The 18,225-nt window shown below is 41.1% G+C and overlaps 1 protein-coding gene across 2 annotated transcripts in view; it reads left to right on the top strand.

Moving 5' to 3' along the window:
- IGF1R (insulin like growth factor 1 receptor) overlaps window positions 1–18,225 on the top strand; it is a 133,174-nt gene that overhangs the window by 107,681 nt on the left and 7,268 nt on the right. The window contains exons 7-19 of one of the 2 annotated variants that reach the window (XM_065734037.1): window positions 271–397; window positions 1,146–1,384; window positions 1,846–2,013; window positions 2,230–2,434; window positions 6,608–6,894; window positions 8,270–8,406; window positions 9,128–9,287; window positions 9,882–9,984; window positions 11,351–11,421; window positions 12,098–12,327; window positions 12,617–12,727; window positions 13,677–13,836; window positions 16,017–16,146. In XM_065734037.1, the coding sequence (XP_065590109.1) occupies window positions 271–397; window positions 1,146–1,384; window positions 1,846–2,013; window positions 2,230–2,434; window positions 6,608–6,894; window positions 8,270–8,406; window positions 9,128–9,287; window positions 9,882–9,984; window positions 11,351–11,421; window positions 12,098–12,327; window positions 12,617–12,727; window positions 13,677–13,836; window positions 16,017–16,146 (2,128 nt within the window). Of the gene's footprint in view, window positions 1–270; window positions 398–1,145; window positions 1,385–1,845; window positions 2,014–2,229; window positions 2,435–6,607; window positions 6,895–8,269; window positions 8,407–9,127; window positions 9,288–9,878; window positions 9,985–11,350; window positions 11,422–12,097; window positions 12,328–12,616; window positions 12,728–13,676; window positions 13,837–16,016; window positions 16,147–18,225 lie in introns of both variants that reach the window. The other variant, XM_065734036.1, reaches the window with a different exon arrangement.

The raw sequence follows: 18,225 nt of genomic DNA, 5'->3' as shown, positions 1-18,225 counted from the left end.
CAAAAAAAACCCCAAAGAATAAATAGCTCCAGTGTATACTGAAATGATTGCCAAGGCCAGGCCAACACTTACCCCTAAGCATTCAAATATAGCAGGGTGAAATACTGAGATATAAGGAGACAAAGACTGCCTGCATTCTGTGGTATCATAAGCACTGCTGGAAAGACTAATTAGCAAAATCTGGTACATAAGAAAAAGCAGTGACTATTAAGCAAAGCCATCAGGCAGTGCAGTGATAACTCTGCCCTGTGATGTCTTCCTGTGTTGCAGGTGAGAGCCACATTCTGCGTTTTGTTTCCAACACAACGCTGAAGAATCGGATTAAGCTGACGTGGGAACGATATCGCCCTCCGGATTACAGAGATCTCATTAGCTTCACTGTTTACTACAAAGAAGCGTGAGTAGATACCTTCAGAGGCTAATGGAGACAGTCAAGGGATAGTAGGCAGTTTTATTCTGACTGTCATTTCACTGAGACAAGTTAGTCAGCAGAAGTCCTTCAGGTAGCTTCTACTTCACAGTTTACATATTTCATTCAGTTTACGTAATTCGTCCTCACATCCTGCTTTCATTTGATTTCTATTCTTGGTTGAGTAAAAGCCTCCTTTAAAATGAGGATTATCTTGACTGAAGACTATAAATGGATTTTAAATCCATTGGATAGTTTCAAATTTGAGAAAATGAGTTGGATGGCTTGAGGTATTCTCAGGGCACTAATTTTGAGCTCACTAGGTCATACTGTTTCTGCTGAGATCCCTAATCATAGTACTAGGAGGACGTCATGTTTCAGGAGTTTAACCTATCACCTCGACTTGTCTTAATATTTGAAATGATGTAGATTACTCAACCTCAGTTATTTTCTGCATTAGTATTTCTTGAAGCAGGAAGCAGTTACTGGAGGGAGCATAATTTCTTCAGAGGTCTAGCCACCTTTGTCTATCTTTGTAAGATCTCAGATTTAAAGTAGAGAGAAAATACAAATTAGTATATTAATAACTCTGCAAGCAGTTTGGGGGGTTTAAAGGGAGGTTCAGAATGGTGTTAGGTGAAAAGCTAAGATGAGAACATTGAGTACTTGGATAAATGTATGACAGTTTTTTGGAGGAAATAAATATCTTGCTGAATTTTTCCTTTCAATGTTTCAGGCCATTCAAAAATGTGACAGAGTACGATGGACAAGATGCATGTGGCTCCAATAGCTGGAATATGGTTGATGTTGACCTGCCACCGAATAAGGAGAATGACCCTGGAATTTTACTGCAGGGATTGAAACCTTGGACTCAGTATGCCATTTATGTCAAGGCTGTTACCCTCACCATGATGGAAAACCATCACATCCATGGAGCAAAAAGTGAAATTGTGTATATACGAACCAATGCTGCAGGTAAGATCCTCTTCACTTGGTGAAGAGCTGATAACGCTGTCGGTGTGCTTATTATCTTACTGTGCAAGTTCTGTTAGTACAAAATGGAACTTAGGTGAAGATACGTGTAATGATTGAAAATGTCAGTAATTACGAGAACAACATTAAAATTTGAATGAAGGTTCTGTTGTTGTTCAGATATTTTTTCATTAGGGATTGCATGACCATTTGGAGTTAGGCTGCCAGGCTGCATCCCACTGTCAAAGGCAAAAGTAAGTGCAGTTTTGATTGAGGATGTATATGGTTACAGATGGACCCTACATAACCATTATTAGTAAGAATTATTAATTCCATAAGGAGGAATCATCTCCGATGGTGGTTTTTTCAGTCACTATAGAAGTTAATTTACTTCAGAAGTTTGCATCCAAACATACTGTAGAATGTTCTGGGTTTAAAATACCTTCATTTTTTTTCCCTTCCAGTGCCATCCATTCCCTTGGATGTTATTTCAGCATCCAACTCCTCTTCCCAGTTGATTGTGAAATGGAATCCTCCCTCTCTTCCCAATGGCAACCTCTCATATTACATTGTGCGATGGCAGCAGCAACCTCAGGACAGTTACCTTTACAGACACAATTACTGCTCCAAAGGTAGGCAAACTGAATGTAGTTGTTCTGTAATGCTTGTAGCTCTTACCTGCCACGGTAATTATTTCCAAGGGTTGAAGCTTGTGCCATGCTTCACACAGTACTTCTGTGAATATCTTCACAGAGAAAGGGATGTGTAAATGTGGATTGTTACCATGTTTATAATACAGACAGAAGAGCAATAAGCCTCCTGGTTTTTGTTTGTTTTCTTTTTTTAAGATAAAGTCCCAATTCGAAGATATGCTGATGGGACCATTGATACAGAAGAAGCTACTGAACCCACGAAGCCAGAGGGCTGTGGAGGAGAAAAAGGACCTTGTTGTGCTTGTCCCAAGACAGAGGCAGAAAAGCAAGCTGAGAAGGAGGAAGCAGAGTATCGGAAAGTCTTTGAGAACTTCCTTCACAACTCCATCTTTGTCCCCAGGTAATGCATTTTTTTCTAGAAACATTTCCTTGAGCTCAGGTTCCTGATTGAGAAAGCATGTGTAGGTAATACCTGGAGCATGTTAACGTTGTCACTCAGTATGTATGAGGCAATCTGCAGTCTTTTAACTTTGCATTTTCTCTTAGTTGCTAATTTTCACCCCTCTGTCTCAAATTTAGCTAATAGTTAGAGTTCTTACCTATATTGTTCGAAGACTTCAGTGATAGTTTATTTTCTGAGTCAAAAGTCACTTGAGTAGCTCTTTGTCTCTAAGAGTTTCAAAGATGAACAACACATGGCAGATGAAGGATTTCAAATGTAATCTTTCTCTAAATAGCCATTTAAGTGCTTATGTTCCAGTCTGAAGATTTGTTTCCCTTTGAAATTTGTAGACATGTTCACCTTGCGGAATTGAAACTGGTTTTGCTTTCTCATTGCTCTTATTATGGTGGGCATATTGGTTTCCTGGGTCTGTGCTGTAGAGAAATATTTAATACACCCACATTTCTATTTCTGTTATAAGCACAACTGCTTACACATCACACGGAATGGTAATTGATTCAACATCATAGAGTAGATACTGAATTAATTGCTGATTTTGACCCTTGAATTTTGAATTTATCTTTTATGTAAGCTGGACTTCAGGTAATTGGACCCTGGAGCCTGGCACACACTGTATAGCTGTTTAACATGTTACAGTTTCTATAAGGAGTCAGTTTTCAATCATGCATGCTATCCATTGCCACTGTTGACAGGTTAAGTTTATGTTCGAGCTCTGTATTTGAGAACTCTGAAGTGTGGCTCTGTTGCTTATTGAAACTGGGTTATATTACTTTTCAGGGTGGCTTTTTTTTTTTTTTTGTTTTTTTTGAGTCTTTATTCAAGGCATTTTTGGATTGACCTGTTTGGTTCAGGAACAGTATATGCAGTTCTTCTTAGCTTTGTCCAAAAAATGAGGAAATAAATACTGTCTCTCTTTGGAGGTGCTAAGTATTGTATCTGAGCTGTGGCTGATTCATGTTTAGTGCTTGTGGTTGGATTTATGCAGTGTTTCCCTACTGACAATAAGAACCAGCTGCAAAGGTGAGGTAGCAGCCACTGTGACTGCCCAGGTCCTCCTGTGCAATGTGAGGTGGTACAAATGTGAGCTTAGTTTGGATTTTTTGAAATATGAAGGAGTTTTGAAAGCATTTTAAAATTATAAACCACCTGAAAATCTATCATAGCAGCTTTTACAAAAGGTTCTTTTTATTTCAGCAATGTCTGCTCATTTAGCATGTGTTGTTTTTCTCACAGGCTTTCTTGTGTTTCCCCAAACAAAAGGAAAATATCAGATCTTTGACCTCAGACAGTAACAAATAAGCTGATCAGTTCACAGAGTTTCCTGAAAGCTCTGACTGTTTCCCCTTTTGCTTAACTTATTGCCATAAGGGTGTGTTTTGTAACAGCAAAGGTAGATAAGGTATAACGTTCAGAAATAGCTGCATAGCTAAGCAACTTTAGATGTTATGTTAGGGAAATTAGAGATCGAGCTTGTAAAATATCTCTATGGGACAAATCTAAGCAGCTTGTTACCTGCTGATGTTCGTGGTTTTTTTCTTTCCAAAGGGGGAAGTTATTGAATGTGTTATTGTAAGCCTCAGTAGTGGCATTTGTTTCCAGTGTTGTACCTATCTCCAGGATATTAAGAAAGAAATGTGGCATGTAGTACTGCATGAAAATATTCAGCTGTGTGGTTTTAAAGTTGCTTGAAATCTGTAGATCTATTACTGTGTGTAATTCTTGGATGATGGTGTTATTGTAGTCATGAGGTAGATTTCAAACGTTAGGACTCTGGTTAGTCTTGAACAGACGCTCATGACCACAGGAGGAAAAGTTATTCATGAAGTTCCTTAGTTCTGTAATAAGCAGGATGAGATGCATGCTGTTTATAATAGAGGGTATCTCAGAAGTTACTACAGAATTGACAGAGTATAAGAACAGTTAGCTTTCATTTCAGATGGCTTTTTTTTTTTTTACCAATGTCAGTTTAATTTCATTGTTACACTGTCCTATTTGTCTTCCTTCCTTTAACAGAGTAGATGAATTTTCATGTTTTTATCTCTAGCCTTTTCCTTGTTTTCCTGGATACTTGCTTTTTTGCCTTTATCTGCGCCTTTCACCACAGCAGGAAACTGCTTGATAGCAAAGCCGTAGTGTCCAGTCTCTTGATATTTTAATCACGTTTGCCTCATTTTCCTGTAGGTCTTTTTCTCTCTGTGACATGATTGTAGTTTTCACCAACAAGTTCTGTTGCTTTCTCTTTGCTTTTCTCCAAGGAACAGGCAGAACTGTACTTTTTTTTCAGATGCCTCCAAAGAATGAACCGTGTTGCATCCCGTAAAGCTGGTGGCTTAAGGTGTGCTTTCTAGGCTCACACTTTAATATGTGCTTCTGTGGTTGATTAGAAACAAGCGTTGTATTTTCATTACTTTTATCACAAATTTTGTACTACTGTCCATCAGTTCAGTGAGGGTCATTCCACGTGCTTTTAGCACTTGAAAAGTTGTTTCCTTCCATTGAACTAAAACAGTCAATGAGTACTCTTCCAAAGCAAGTCAAATAGGATTGGTAACTTCCACAAATATCACTGTAGAGAGGAGAAGCAAATGCTTACATCTCCTTTGAGATGCTCACACATCCCACTGACAAGAAATGAAATTGGCTTGTATGTTTCTTAAAACAATTTGTTGGTAACTGAAGCTTCTTTCTTGTCTTTGTTAATTTCTGTGCTGTGGTTTACATGGCATCTGAGGGTGTCAAAATGACTCCTCAAGACATAGTAAAAGGATTTGGAAAATTTCGTAGGCAACTAAAAAAAACATCATCCACTCTGCCAGATTTCAAAATCAAGTCGGGCTCCTTTGGCTCACTCTGCAACATGCTGAATGCTCTGACATTTCGTCAGAGTGTGAATTAATTTCTCCTGTTGCATCAGCTTATTCCCTTTGTGTGCTCGGGGAAGACATTACGCACCTGATCTGCAGCTTATTCTGGCAGGAACGTGGTAGACTTCACCTTTGTTACTGAGATCCATTGCACTGACCAGGTGCTACGTGGTGGCAGGTGGGGCAGGGTTCAGGCCAATTAATTGCCTGAATTAATACATTGCTTTCCAGGTGTGAGCAGTGCTGGTGAGTGGCACTCACCTCCTTCAGTGAGGAGGACAGTGGGAGGTGGAGAAGCCCTCTTGCCTACGTGGTTAGTGCTGATGGGCAAAACAGACACAGACTTGACACAAGATCAAGTAATGTGTCTTCTCTTAAGCAATCGTGTGATGGTTAGCTCACGCCAGCAAAATATTTATAGGGTGTTTTTATATGGATGTTTGTACTGCCACTGAAGCCTGGCCATTATAGCTGTTCCTTAGACTTGAGAAAGTAGTGGTGTTGCTGTATATCCTCATGTTTTTAATTCAGTGCACAAATCTCACAGAGATGCAAAGTGAAGTTTCTCGTCAACTCTGCTATACACAGAAGTAGTGCTGTGTTTTCTCATCTAGGAAGATTGTTCCTTTGCAGAGGTTCTGTTCAAGTAAGACAGTCAGAGATGCCAAGTGACCACGCAGCAGTGGTTGTTGACACTTAGGCCTTTCAGTGGCTGTCCAGGATTTCTTTTCTCAGTCCAATGCACTCAAAGTTCTGCACTTCCATTGCAGCTGAGAAGAACAACAAGTTAAGCCCATTGAGAGTTAGCTTTGCTACTTGAGCAGACTTCAGAACAGTTTTTTCCCTAACCTTTTAAACCTTTACCCTCTGATTTTTGTTTCAAGCTTCAACGTTCTTGTCATTAGATACAAATGCAGTTTGCTTTTTAAATAACAGAGAAACCATATTTGCTATTCAATTTATTGTGCCAGCAGCAGGGTGGTCAGAAGTTTGCACATGTATCTTGTGGCTCACTTTGAGCTTCAGAATGTAGATTGTTTTCTGACCATAAGAAAGCAACAGGATGTGCGGATGTGCTGCAGGTTCAGCTAAGGAGAGAGCTGTTTTCTTGCCTTGCAGTATTCTTTGTGTATCTTTTCTTCCTAAAAGCACTTACCTGTTTTACTGTGTTTTCTTCACCAGTTTTCCTGAGCCTAGAGGAAAAGTGCATTTTCTCTAAAGAGACCTCTCTGTATTTGCTCCACAGACCTGATCGGAAGCGGAGGGATGTGTTCCGAATCGCAAATGCCACTTTGGCCACTCGAAACAGGAACACAACTGGGACAGATCACTTCACCAATGTTTCTGACACAGAGGAGAGTGAGGTGGAATACCCATTCTTTGAGACCAAAGTGGATGGCAAGGAGAGAACTGTGATCTCCCATCTGCAGCCTTTTACTCTTTACCGCATTGATATTCACAGCTGCAACCATGAAGCTGACACGCTTGGTTGCAGTGCTTCCAACTTTGTCTTTGCAAGAACCATGCCTTCAGGTATGCTCTCATAAGCACAAAGGTTTTGTTTTGTTCCTTCTTTCTGGGAGGATTTGAATCTCAGGGGGAGCAGATCCTTGAAAACAGACACAGAAGTGTCGGGAGCATAAAATAAAAATTGAATGCTAGAAGATAAATTGGAACTATTTGAAAGTTCGTTGCAGTGGTTTAATTGTCGTCTGGTCCCTCCTGTGTACTGAGTCATCTACACTGAGCCTGTCCTCTGATCTGGAGAAGGGCAGCCCTGCCTCTAGTACCTAGATGTTTGTGAGAGAAATGTTTCCCCAGCTTTGTAGATGAGAGCTGCAGACACGATGGATTAAAAGGTTTTATTCTTCAGTTCCCTGCATGCTGAATAGAGACAAGGGAGCGTTTCTCTGCTGGTGTTCAGTTTTGCTGTATTCATGCTGAACTGTTTACAGATGTTAGTTCTGCTGGTGGAAATGCTTGCCAAATGTTTCTTCTGTCACAGAATGACCAAGCATTTGTCCAACCTGGAAACAGAAGGAGTACTGAGATGCCTGGTGTCCAATCATGGGCATCTAGAATACTTCAAATAAGAAACACTGAATGCTGTGCTCATGTTTGGGAATTATACGCATTGTACTTCTTCTGAGAAGAATAGAGATGATTTTAGTGTAAGCTCATATGCATCCAGCAAAGAACTTCTGACTCCAGCAGATGTCTGGGAATATTTGATGCAGAGTGGTAGTAATGTTGCTTTGTTTCTCTCATAATCTGGGTTCAGCTGTATCAGTAAAAAGTTATTGCTTACTTCAAGGAAATAAGGAGGTCTGTGAGATCAGGGAAAGGGACATAAGTGTTCCCAGATTTTTAGTATATGGCTTTGAGAATTAAAAGCTAAATTATTTTATTTATTTGTAACCTTTGATTGAAACTGTCTTCATACTCCTGTTAGGATTTGAATAAAAGTCATGAAGTGGCCAAGAATGAAAGTGACTGGGGATAAATACAACTGCTCAATTGCTGATGAGACTCTGCTTTAAACTGAGTAGTTTCCTAAGTTTACCTATAGAGAAGGGACGTCAGTGGGGCAGTCTGTGCTGCCTTTATAGCAGGTTGTTGTTTGCAGCCATTTGGTGGAACTAGCTGTGTCTGCATGGCTTTGGTGTTAGTGAAAGGTTTGGAATGAAGAAGCAGATGCTGATAAAATGCAGATCACGCAGTGCTTATCTATCCAACCAGATCCTGGCCAATGCATTTTATTCTCTGGATCGTCAGATAGTGCTCATTTCAATGCTTTGTGACCTAAAGGATAGTATGCACTTTTATTGTTTTTCCCCCACCATCAACTGTTGCCTAAGTTCCTGTTTTAGCGATAGGTATTCTCACATCACTTGTAAATATTTTACAGAGGGAGCAGATAACATTCCAGGAACAGTGGCATGGGAAGCAAAAGAAGAAAATACTGTCTACCTGAAGTGGTTGGAGCCTACAAATCCAAATGGGCTGATACTAATGTATGAAATCAAGTACGGGCAGCATGGAGAGGTGAGGGACACTTCTCTGTTAATTTTTACTTTAATTTTACTCTAATTTATGCTTTTACTTTGTCACATCATCCTGGCTAACCAAGGTATCATTTCTCAGCCTGCGTTTTCAGTCTCAGAGGATCCAGGTTTAAGTACAACTGTAGAATATTTTCCCCACTTTGACTTTCATGGCACAAAAGACATAGTGCTACGTGAGGAGCCTCTGTGACTAAAAGCTAACATCAAAACACTTGTGTTTGCTGAGACTCACATGGCATGTGGTGCCACAGACAGTGACTTAGCACCAGTCTGCCATCCACATTAATCTTTGGAGTTCCTTACTAGCCTTGTTGCCCACAGTGGTAACCTGCAGTTTGTAAATGAGAGTCTGAAAGGGCTTCAAAATTATGACCTTTATTACACTTCAAAAAAGAACTCAAAATGGTGTTAAGTTTTGAGGGGGGACGTAATGTTTAGGTATATTCCATCTTTAAAAGTCAATAGTTTGTTAGTTTGATTTTAATCATTTACAATGCAGGCTGTAGTAAATAGCTTGGAGATCTGGTTTTATTTTGTCAGTTTTTGGATTCCACATCTCTTTAAGCTGTTTGAATTAAAACTAATCAGACAGGGCATTTAGTTATACTGGTGAGCATAATTATGCTGCAGCCATACCCTCTTCTCAAGAGTGAAGAATGTGAAGATCTCAACGTGAACTGCAAATTGCTTTTTTCTTTCAGGAGAAGCGAGAATGTGTTTCCAGACAGGAATACAAGAAGCTTGGAGGGGCAAAGCTGACTCATCTGAACCCCGGAAACTATTCTGCTAGAGTTCAGGCCACGTCGTTGGCTGGAAATGGATCGTGGACTGAGCCAGTCTCTTTCTATGTGCAACCCAAATGTAAGACCAGGATTGCAAGACTGTGTCAAACGGGGGACTTGCCTTTTTGAAAATTCCTGAAGTTTACACATGTTGCTCTGAATATTCTTACCTGTTGATGTGTTTTGGGAATTCCTCTCTGTCCCGTTTACTGTCAGTTGTTTGCAAGCAACAGGTGTATTGGAGGTGTGCTCCTTTTTATTTTGCTAATTGTGGGAATCTGGTGGACTTGAGGTAGAGAGCAGTGTGGATACCTTCTGAAGTAGGAGCAATTGCAAGGTGAACAAAAGGTGGTGGAAAAGAAAAGTTCATATACAAGTGAACAACTGTGTATTGTTCGCTGAGGAATGTAAGTCTTCAAGCATAACATGTGAAACCAAACTCCAGACAGGCTCTGTTCTGTACAAAATTAATGCTTTTCACTGTCTGTTCTCTTGTTCCACTCATCTGCAGTCAGGGAGTGTTTCTGAGTACATTTTTCCACATCAGACAAGAAAATGAGTACTTTGATTTCTCCCGTGTATGGAAATACACTGAGTGGGTTTTGAATGTTTCTTTGTTAATGGAGATTTTATAGAAACCTTAATACAATTGTTTTCTTGTTGTTTGCAGCAGCAAACTATGACAACTTCCTTCATTTGATAATTGCGCTCCCCATTGCTTTCCTGCTCATCACTGGGGGTTTGCTGATAATGCTCTATGTCTTTAACAAAAAGAGGTGAGTTATACTTGTGGTTAAAGCTAAACTGCAAGAGGGGAATGCTTATTTTCAAATCTGTGTCTGTGGAGCAGGTTAGAAAATAAAAAGGGAAATTGCTTTCATACTATTTGAGAAGCAGAAGTAGATTCTGCCTCGTTTGGTGTGTAGAAGGACATGGTTTAGAGTTACCAGCCAGTATCTGCCTGCTGCTTGGGATGGGAAGGGGCTTTTTGTTACAGTGTTGTGTTTGAAAGGGAATAAGGAGGATTGTCATGAGCATACCCACTGGGACAGTGATGGCAGATGCTGCACCTTTATAATCAGAAGCTTTGAAATGCAGGTTGCTCCATGGAGTTACTTCAAGTCAGGTTAATTTGATTTCTTGAAATGCTGGAAGTTTGTTTTTTTTTTTAATTCTTTCCATACACTTAAAAAATATGGATATGCTGTACAGGGCATTCCATGAATTTGTTTTCCTTAGTATTGTATTTTTTATTGAAATACATAATGAGAACTTAGCAGAAGTCAGTGCAAATGTTCAGTCTTGCAACTTTTTAAGTATGGAGCTTTTTTGTTACACATACTCTTAAATTATGATCATTGAGTATCCCATTATTTCCAGCTCTCATTCCTTTTTGTGCACAACGTAATCTCAGTTATCCTCAAGCACTGCAGAATGGGCTTTGCCTCTAGTGAAGTGAAGTTACCTGCCTGTCCTCATCTGAGTGGTTGGACTAGATGACCTTGTAGGTCCTTTCCAACCTTATGAACCTATGAGTGGAGTAACTACTACCTCGTCCTTCTTGAAGCTGCTGTTCTGGCACACAAAAATGTTTTCTTTGGTTTTCTGAAGTCTGATTAATAATCGTATTTGTACAGCTTGCCCCCTGCAAGAACTCTTACAACTCTGAATAAATGCCTTATTCTGAAAATCGCACCACTAAAATAAAATAATAGAAGCAATTTATAAAGTAGATGAATGGAATCCCAAATAAAAACAACCTTATTCTTTGCTAGATTGCTTCTGTCTCACAGTAAAAAGCAGTTGATGTTAAAGCCACGAGTCTCCTGGGGGTATCAGTGCACAAATGCCTTTCTTAAAGGAAGTCTGCCTGGCAGCTGAAAGTGCCATGTGTTTACACTTCTCTGTACCACATCAGCACCAGAGAGGAGTGCAGGTTTCCTGGGAAAAATGTTCTGAGCTGTTTTCCCATTGATTTTGTGAAGTAGAATAAGAACTTGGTTTGTCCTCATTCCCTGAGAAGCTCTCCACGTACAGTCAATATTTTGTGGCTGAGCAAACAGTGGAAAAGCTGTAGAAGAAGCAGTGTGCAATTTACTTGAGTTTAAAGATGAAAAAAAAGAAAAAAATATATTTCAACAGGAACAGTGACAGATTGGGCAACGGAGTTCTTTATGCGTCCGTGAACCCTGAGTACTTCAGTGCTTCGGATGGTGAGTGTGGGCTCAGCCCCTGGGTGCTCATTCCTGTCTGCTCTGCTCATGTCTGACTTGGGTGTCCAGTGCCAACCAAAAAGCAAGAATTAAAACTGATGTCAGGGTGATGTTACTGTTCATTAGGATTGTTTCGTTTCAATTTCTTGTTTGTATAATTCTGGACCTTGGAAAGCCTGAATTTATTTCACCTGACGCAAAACAAAATGAAGTTCCTTAAAACCATCCGGGAAACAAGCAAACAAAAAGCTGTGTGTTTGTTTGTTTGTGTGCTTGCTTGTTTGCTTGTTGAGCTTTCTGTGTGTGTGTATTACTCTCTTGCACTTCGCTGTTGCAGAGGGGTTTGCTGCTCATGCTGTAGATACACCCCTTGGCAGTTCCTGTGCTGGCTGTTTGGGGCAGCAGCACGAGTTGGATGGACCCTGGTTGTGTGCTTGGCCTTCCTTATTTTTATCCCATTCTGTGAGTCCCTTCACATCTGTCTGCACATGGATTTGTGTGCAAGGATCTGCATGTCTCTGTATGGGAAAGACTGCGGAATGTTTGTGTACATCGTGCCAGGTCTCAGCGTAATGTCCAGCGCTGCTGACAGTAACTGTTCAAACAGTGACTATCATGAGGTGATCCCACCACTCCGGAGAACAGAACGTTGATGGTGTGTTCTCTTTCTGCTTAGTGTATGTTCCAGATGAATGGGAGGTGCCCCGCGAGAAGATCACCATGTGCCGGGAGCTTGGGCAGGGCTCTTTTGGGATGGTGTATGAGGGGATAGCCAAGGGAGTGGTGAAGGATGAGCCGGAGACACGGGTGGCCATCAAAACAGTCAATGAGTCCGCAAGCATGCGTGAGAGGATAGAGTTCTTAAACGAGGCCTCGGTGATGAAGGAGTTCAATTGTCACCATGTGGTAAGTCACAAACGTGTAACGAGGCAGACTGATATGGCCGTGGTGCTTTAACAGGACAGGAGGGTGCTGGGGGCACGTCCTCACTGACTGGAGGGGTGCTTGTATTTTAGCTTCTACTCGGCAGCGTTAGAAAATTGCTCTTCAGCAGGAGTCAGAGAGAAAACAAGTCTGCTTCCTGACATTGCCTGCCAGTCCATGGGTGTCTGGGGCTACCTGTCATGGTGAATACATATTTACTGCAGTTCAGTTAGTGGGACCTGTAGCTGAGCATTTGATTCTCCTCTTCCAGGTTCGTTTGCTAGGTGTGGTTTCTCAGGGCCAGCCTACCCTAGTTATCATGGAGCTGATGACACGTGGGGACCTCAAAAGTTACCTGAGATCATTGAGGCCAGACACGGAGGTGAGTCATGACTTGGTGGATGGGGTTTTTTTATTTCTATGCTCAAAATCATCTTGAGCAAAAAGGCATCCTGTTGGGAGCAGCAGGCAATTAACCTTTCTTGCCCTTGTCCTTAAGCTGTAAGAATGAAACATGCTGCTCTGTGATCTGCAACACCTTTTTATATGGGGTAGTAACTGCAAATAGCCCAGTGTGCTGTATGGAATAGGCCCCATCTCGTGGTAACAAGTCCTGTTTTCCAGATTTGAATTACATCTCTTGTCTAACCTAATTCTTGTCAAGATGTTGAAGAGGTTGGCTTCTTGAAGCATACACATTAAGATAACTGTTTGTTGTTCTATATCCTGCCTATTGCCTCTGTTGGAAAGTAATTAAATATGAAGCCTGTCTATTTAAAACATCAGTGTGCTTTACCATGTAGGACATTGGTCTCAGAGCAAAAATTGCCCCTTACGATGTAGGGTCTGAAAGATGACACCGAACATTGAAAACCTAGTAGACTCTGTAGGGAATGGGCCCAGCAGTTGACTTTTGCCATTGGTTGAATGATCTAGAAATTTCTGATGCAAGTAATTTTCAGGAACACAGTATGAGCACGTGGTATGTGCAACAGAGAATGTATAGGGTGTAAATGGAGAACACTGAACGTGTCAAATTGCTGAAGCGATTGGATATAGAAAATATCCATGCTCAGAAAACTGTTCAAGCTCCTTAGGCACGAGAAACAACATTGTTATACTAAAAAGACTTTCTTGCTTGTATTTCCTAAAATAGAAAGGCCCGTGGCCTACTACAAAAGAGCTGTTTGGGATTTCTGTTTGTAAACCAGCTTGTTTTGTGTATATAATAAGCATATAATAAAAAAGTATGTTGCTGTGTGGTGTAGAAAATAGGTTGTTGTTTTTTTTACTTTTCCCCTTACATGTTTTATCTTTTTAATCCTGCTCAGAGTAATCCTGGCCAAGCACCTCCAACTCTGAAGAAGATGATTCAAATGGCAGGAGAGATTGCTGATGGGATGGCATACCTCAACGCCAACAAATTTGTTCACAGAGATCTTGCTGCGAGAAACTGCATGGTGGCAGAAGATTTCACAGTGAAAATTGGAGGTGTGCTTTTTGATGTTTACAGGAATGAAACACATCATCCTGAAGAATCAACATCTTAGAGGGCATTTCAGTTTTTTTCAATCAGTTTTTAAAATCTTTTTAAACTTAGCTCCAGCTTCTGCAGAGTGAAATATGTTTCATGTGAAGGATGGCTGTGATTTAAGATGTGTGAGCAGTCAACGTTGATTTGAAACTCTTGGAATACCTCTCGTTGCTGTTGTTCCATTGAGGAAATAGTGCAGCATGTGGGCTTAGAGGGAGCGGGTGAGGCAGTGCTTTGAGGTGCAGATGCTGCAGACATCTGGGTGGATGGCATGGCTACCACTGGTGTGTCGTTTGCTTTTCTGTTGATGAGCAAAAATAGTTCCATCTCCTCCTGTCTCTTGATTCAAGAAAAACAACTTTAGGATCATTTTAAATCATATCTGAATTAGAAGTGGAATGTAAGGCTTGATATCAGCTGGATGCTTTCCAGTGTGAACTGGAGTGCTGCTTTCCAGACAACAGAACGGCTTTTCCTCTGCTCTGCTGTTAGAACACCACTTATTTTCCCCCTTCACCATTCCTCCAAAACAGTGTCAGATGAGTTTTTTCAGACTTCTCTCCGGAGAGTGATTTTGAGCTTTTGGCTGTTTTTAAGTTGTGCATATTAAAATAGCTTGTATGGTAACAGCCTTCTGCTCTAGGAAACTAATTCTTTCTCTTTGAGCTTAACTCAGCTATTTTGATAATTTGTGTAAGTAATCCTGTCATTTGGGAGAAAGAAAATATGATTTCATTTTGAGTCAGTTAATTAGGAAATGAGATCTTTGGGGGATTATGTACATTTTCTGCAGGTTTGAGGAAGTCAGCCTTAAATCCTTTCCATTCCAGCATTTCTACCTCAGCATGTTTTACAGTTCTGTGAAGTGATGGTGGTGTGCTTTCCTCCCTTTAACACGGTACATGGTTACCCAAAAAGCATTACTGCACTGCTCTTCTCCATGTGCCTGTACTGAAAATCCCTTCATGTGGAAACGGTGCAGGAACGTCTTGGCTGGAACACACCAAATCAGACTGCTCAGATCTCGGAGGAGCAGCTTGCTGTTGTGCTGTCTGATGCTCCTTGCATACCTGTTACTTACTTGCATTATTTCTTAAAAGAATTTTCCTTTCTACTGGGGGTGAGGCAAGCCTGGTGTGTGGGGGTGATGGAATAGCTGCACAGATGGGGCTGTTAGTCAGGATCACTGGGGAATCAGTGGCTCTAGCAGGTAAGGAATGAGAAGGGTCAGTGGTCGCTCATTCAAGCCATAGACTTGTAATAATGACTGTGAGAAGTGCTTAAGCTGGAGGACTTCTTTTTCACTCCGCGTTTCCAAGACGACAAGTGATAAATTGAATTTTGTCCAAGCCCTTCTGTGTCAGCAGATAGCATTTTATTTAGTAACCAGTTGGATCCCACGTGGTTTACTACATTTTTCTTTGTGTCTGAAAGTGAGGATGCTTACCTGAGTAGTCTCGTGCAAGGCCCCAAGCATTCTGTGTGCATCGAGCTGATGGTATGGGAAAGACAGGAGGGAGTGAGAGAGTGCCAGTCAGACGTAGTTAGGCCAAGCCTTGCAAATGCTTACGTACTTACAGCTTTGGGCATGACACGTGTAACTGGGAGTGCAGCTTTACTAGTGGCCTGTATTAGTCATAAATGAATAGCCTAATCCTCTGTGGAATTTGAGGTAGAATATTACGTAGGAACTGAAAAATCGCTTCAGAGAGAGAAGCACTTCCCTCAAAATGTGAGATGCTTTAATTGAAGGCAGTAGGATAAGTAATAAGAGTTCTTTGTGTTCATTAAAAAGAAAAAAAACAACACACCAATTTATTGAGCTGATTAATGAACGATGGGAACTTCAAAAGATTGAACTTACTGCAAGGTTTGAATGGAAACCGTGGAACTTTTCTTAATAATGTATTTAATTCAGAGTTGATCTGGATCCAGCTCTGACTGCTGATGTCCGTGGTAAAAATTCCTGTTGGTTTTGCTGGGAGAGAAGCCAGCCAGCCCTGGGCAGGCAGGTAAAGGCTGCAGAGCAAAGCTCCGTGCTGACAGGTGGAAGGTTCTTTGTACCAGACTGTGGTGTGTAGTGAAGTAAAATATCCATTGTTTCATCTTGCAAACTAACAAAACTTGTGCCTTCTAGATTTTGGCATGACCAGAGATATCTACGAGACAGATTATTATCGGAAAGGAGGGAAAGGTTTGCTGCCTGTCCGCTGGATGTCCCCGGAGTCACTGAAGGATGGAGTCTTCACAACGCACTCCGATGTCTGGTAACAAAAAAGGGGCTTTTGTTAAAACAGTTTTAACCCTCTTCTTTCTGGTCTCTGCTCTTGTTTTCCTAGATTTAATTAAGTATCCTGCTCCTTCTGTCCTCTCAAAGGTAGCTCTCATTATCCGCTCTGAAGCTTTTTACTTTCTCTTGTTTCTGTTGCAAAAATCGAGGACTCATGAGGTTATTCTGCTCTCAGAGGCAGCGCCTTAAATGGATTTCCAAAGCTGGCTTATTTCCTGCTGTGAGTTGTAAAATCACTTGTGCAGTGAAGAACATTACCTTCACCTGGAAGAGCAAGTTGTCATTTTTCAAATTGCCCTCCTTCAAGAAAAGCATTATAAGTTGCCAAGAATATGGAAAGGTTCATAGTACTGACCTGCTTTTCTATCAAAACCTTCTGTGTAAATAGCTCTGCTTTCCTGCAGATGGCTTGTGTACACTACTGTTTTTTTTCTTTGGAGTTCTCCCCCGTGCATATTCTCGTCCATTTGGGGCTTTGTTTGCTTGCTTTATATACCACAAGGTGCAGAAATAGGTTTTTCTTTAAAAGCACATTGCTTAGTTGCTATATCTATGAAGTTATTAATAGAGGCATTCAGGAAATTTCAAAATAAACTTCTTAGTAGAAATAATACTCTGGAACATTCCTCTCTCCCTCTCACCCCCCCAGTGCTTCTTTCTGCTTTTGTGGAAAGGCAGAGAGGCCTTGGCAAAAGATGAATGTGTACTGGCAGAATCTCGGCCTCTACTCAGACTTTTATGGTTTCTCTGCCTCCTTAACAAGATGTTTTTACTGCTGATTTGTTACAGAATTGGCAGCTGATTGCCTCCAAATGCCTAAAAGTCAGTAGAAATGGTATTTCAGTAGTAAACTGCGTTTTCTTTAAACAGCTTGAGGATTTTGGAGTCAGTGGGCTGCAATCCACGGCATCGACTTTGAGAAGCAAGTGAAAAAGCCAAGCATCAGAATGTTACTTTGGTTTTTTTTTTCTTGCATATGGCTAACAACTTACGTATCCAGTAACCTCAAACTTGGAAGTCAGTGACAATATTCGCTTTGAGTTGAGGGGAAGCCCTCAGCAGCCATCCACCTAACGGAGCCACGCTTCTGGCAGTCCCTCTGTAGTAAAGCAATTCTGGGACTTGTAATGGCTTCACAAAGCAGACTGATCTGAAATACATTGCTAGAAAAATCCCCAGACTTAAAGTGAATTCAGCCTAGAGTGGGGAGCTGGCAGACCTGCCCCTTCTAACCACCAAACAGGAACTCCCAATTCCAGCCCTGATCTTCAGCCTGTGTTTCATGTCTATAGCAGGTTGGCTGTTCAGCTTTGTTGATGTATCGCTGTTGCTCGTGCAGGTTTTCCTTTTCACCTGCAGCTCTTTTAAGTGGCAATATTGTCTAAACTGAACTCTGATTCCTAACACACATGCACAAAAACAACAGATGAGATGCTAAGTACTAAATTTGTGCTTCAATTGTTGCAGGAAGTGTGTGTGTTCTCCTAGAGTTAACAAAACACGGTGTTCAGTGTCCAAAGCAAGACTGATCAAACTGTATTGCATTTTATTAATGGGACATGGAATATGTTGTCGCCAGCCTGCAGACGTCCCATGCAGGAAAGCAGCTCACTTGACAGTAGTGCTGGAAACACAGAGTAGAAGAGTCAAACCTGACAGATTCACAGCTGTGGGTGTAGAGGGAGGAAAACATCAACTGCTGGACCACAGGTCCACCGATCTCATCAGTACTTCAGTTTCTCCTTGGCATGGTTTATGACTGTTGGAGTGATTTTTTTCTTTCCTAAAATTCAGCTCACGTGGGGATGCTGCCTTGAGGAGCAGAGCAGCTCCACATCAAGAGCTTGCAGTTTGTTTAAAACGAGTAGCGTTTGCATTTGCCACATATCCATGGATAGAGTTTGTCTTCGTTTTGAATTCAGATTAAAAAAAAAAATTCTCACTGTGACATCTGGTTCCGTGTTCTTAGAGATCAGTTTTAGAAGCCCAAATGTCAAAAAGACACAACTGCAAGTGGTCAGAGTGCAAGATTTATAAGCTGTAAGGTGAAATGGCA

This window comes from Cyrtonyx montezumae, unplaced genomic scaffold, assembly GCF_038088225.1.
Source record: "Cyrtonyx montezumae isolate F1298 unplaced genomic scaffold, pur_monq_1.0 scaffold_17, whole genome shotgun sequence".
NCBI lineage: Eukaryota > Metazoa > Chordata > Aves > Galliformes > Odontophoridae > Cyrtonyx > Cyrtonyx montezumae.
The sequence above is the reverse complement of the archived record's forward strand: the minus strand, read 5'-3'. Positions and strand labels throughout refer to the sequence as shown.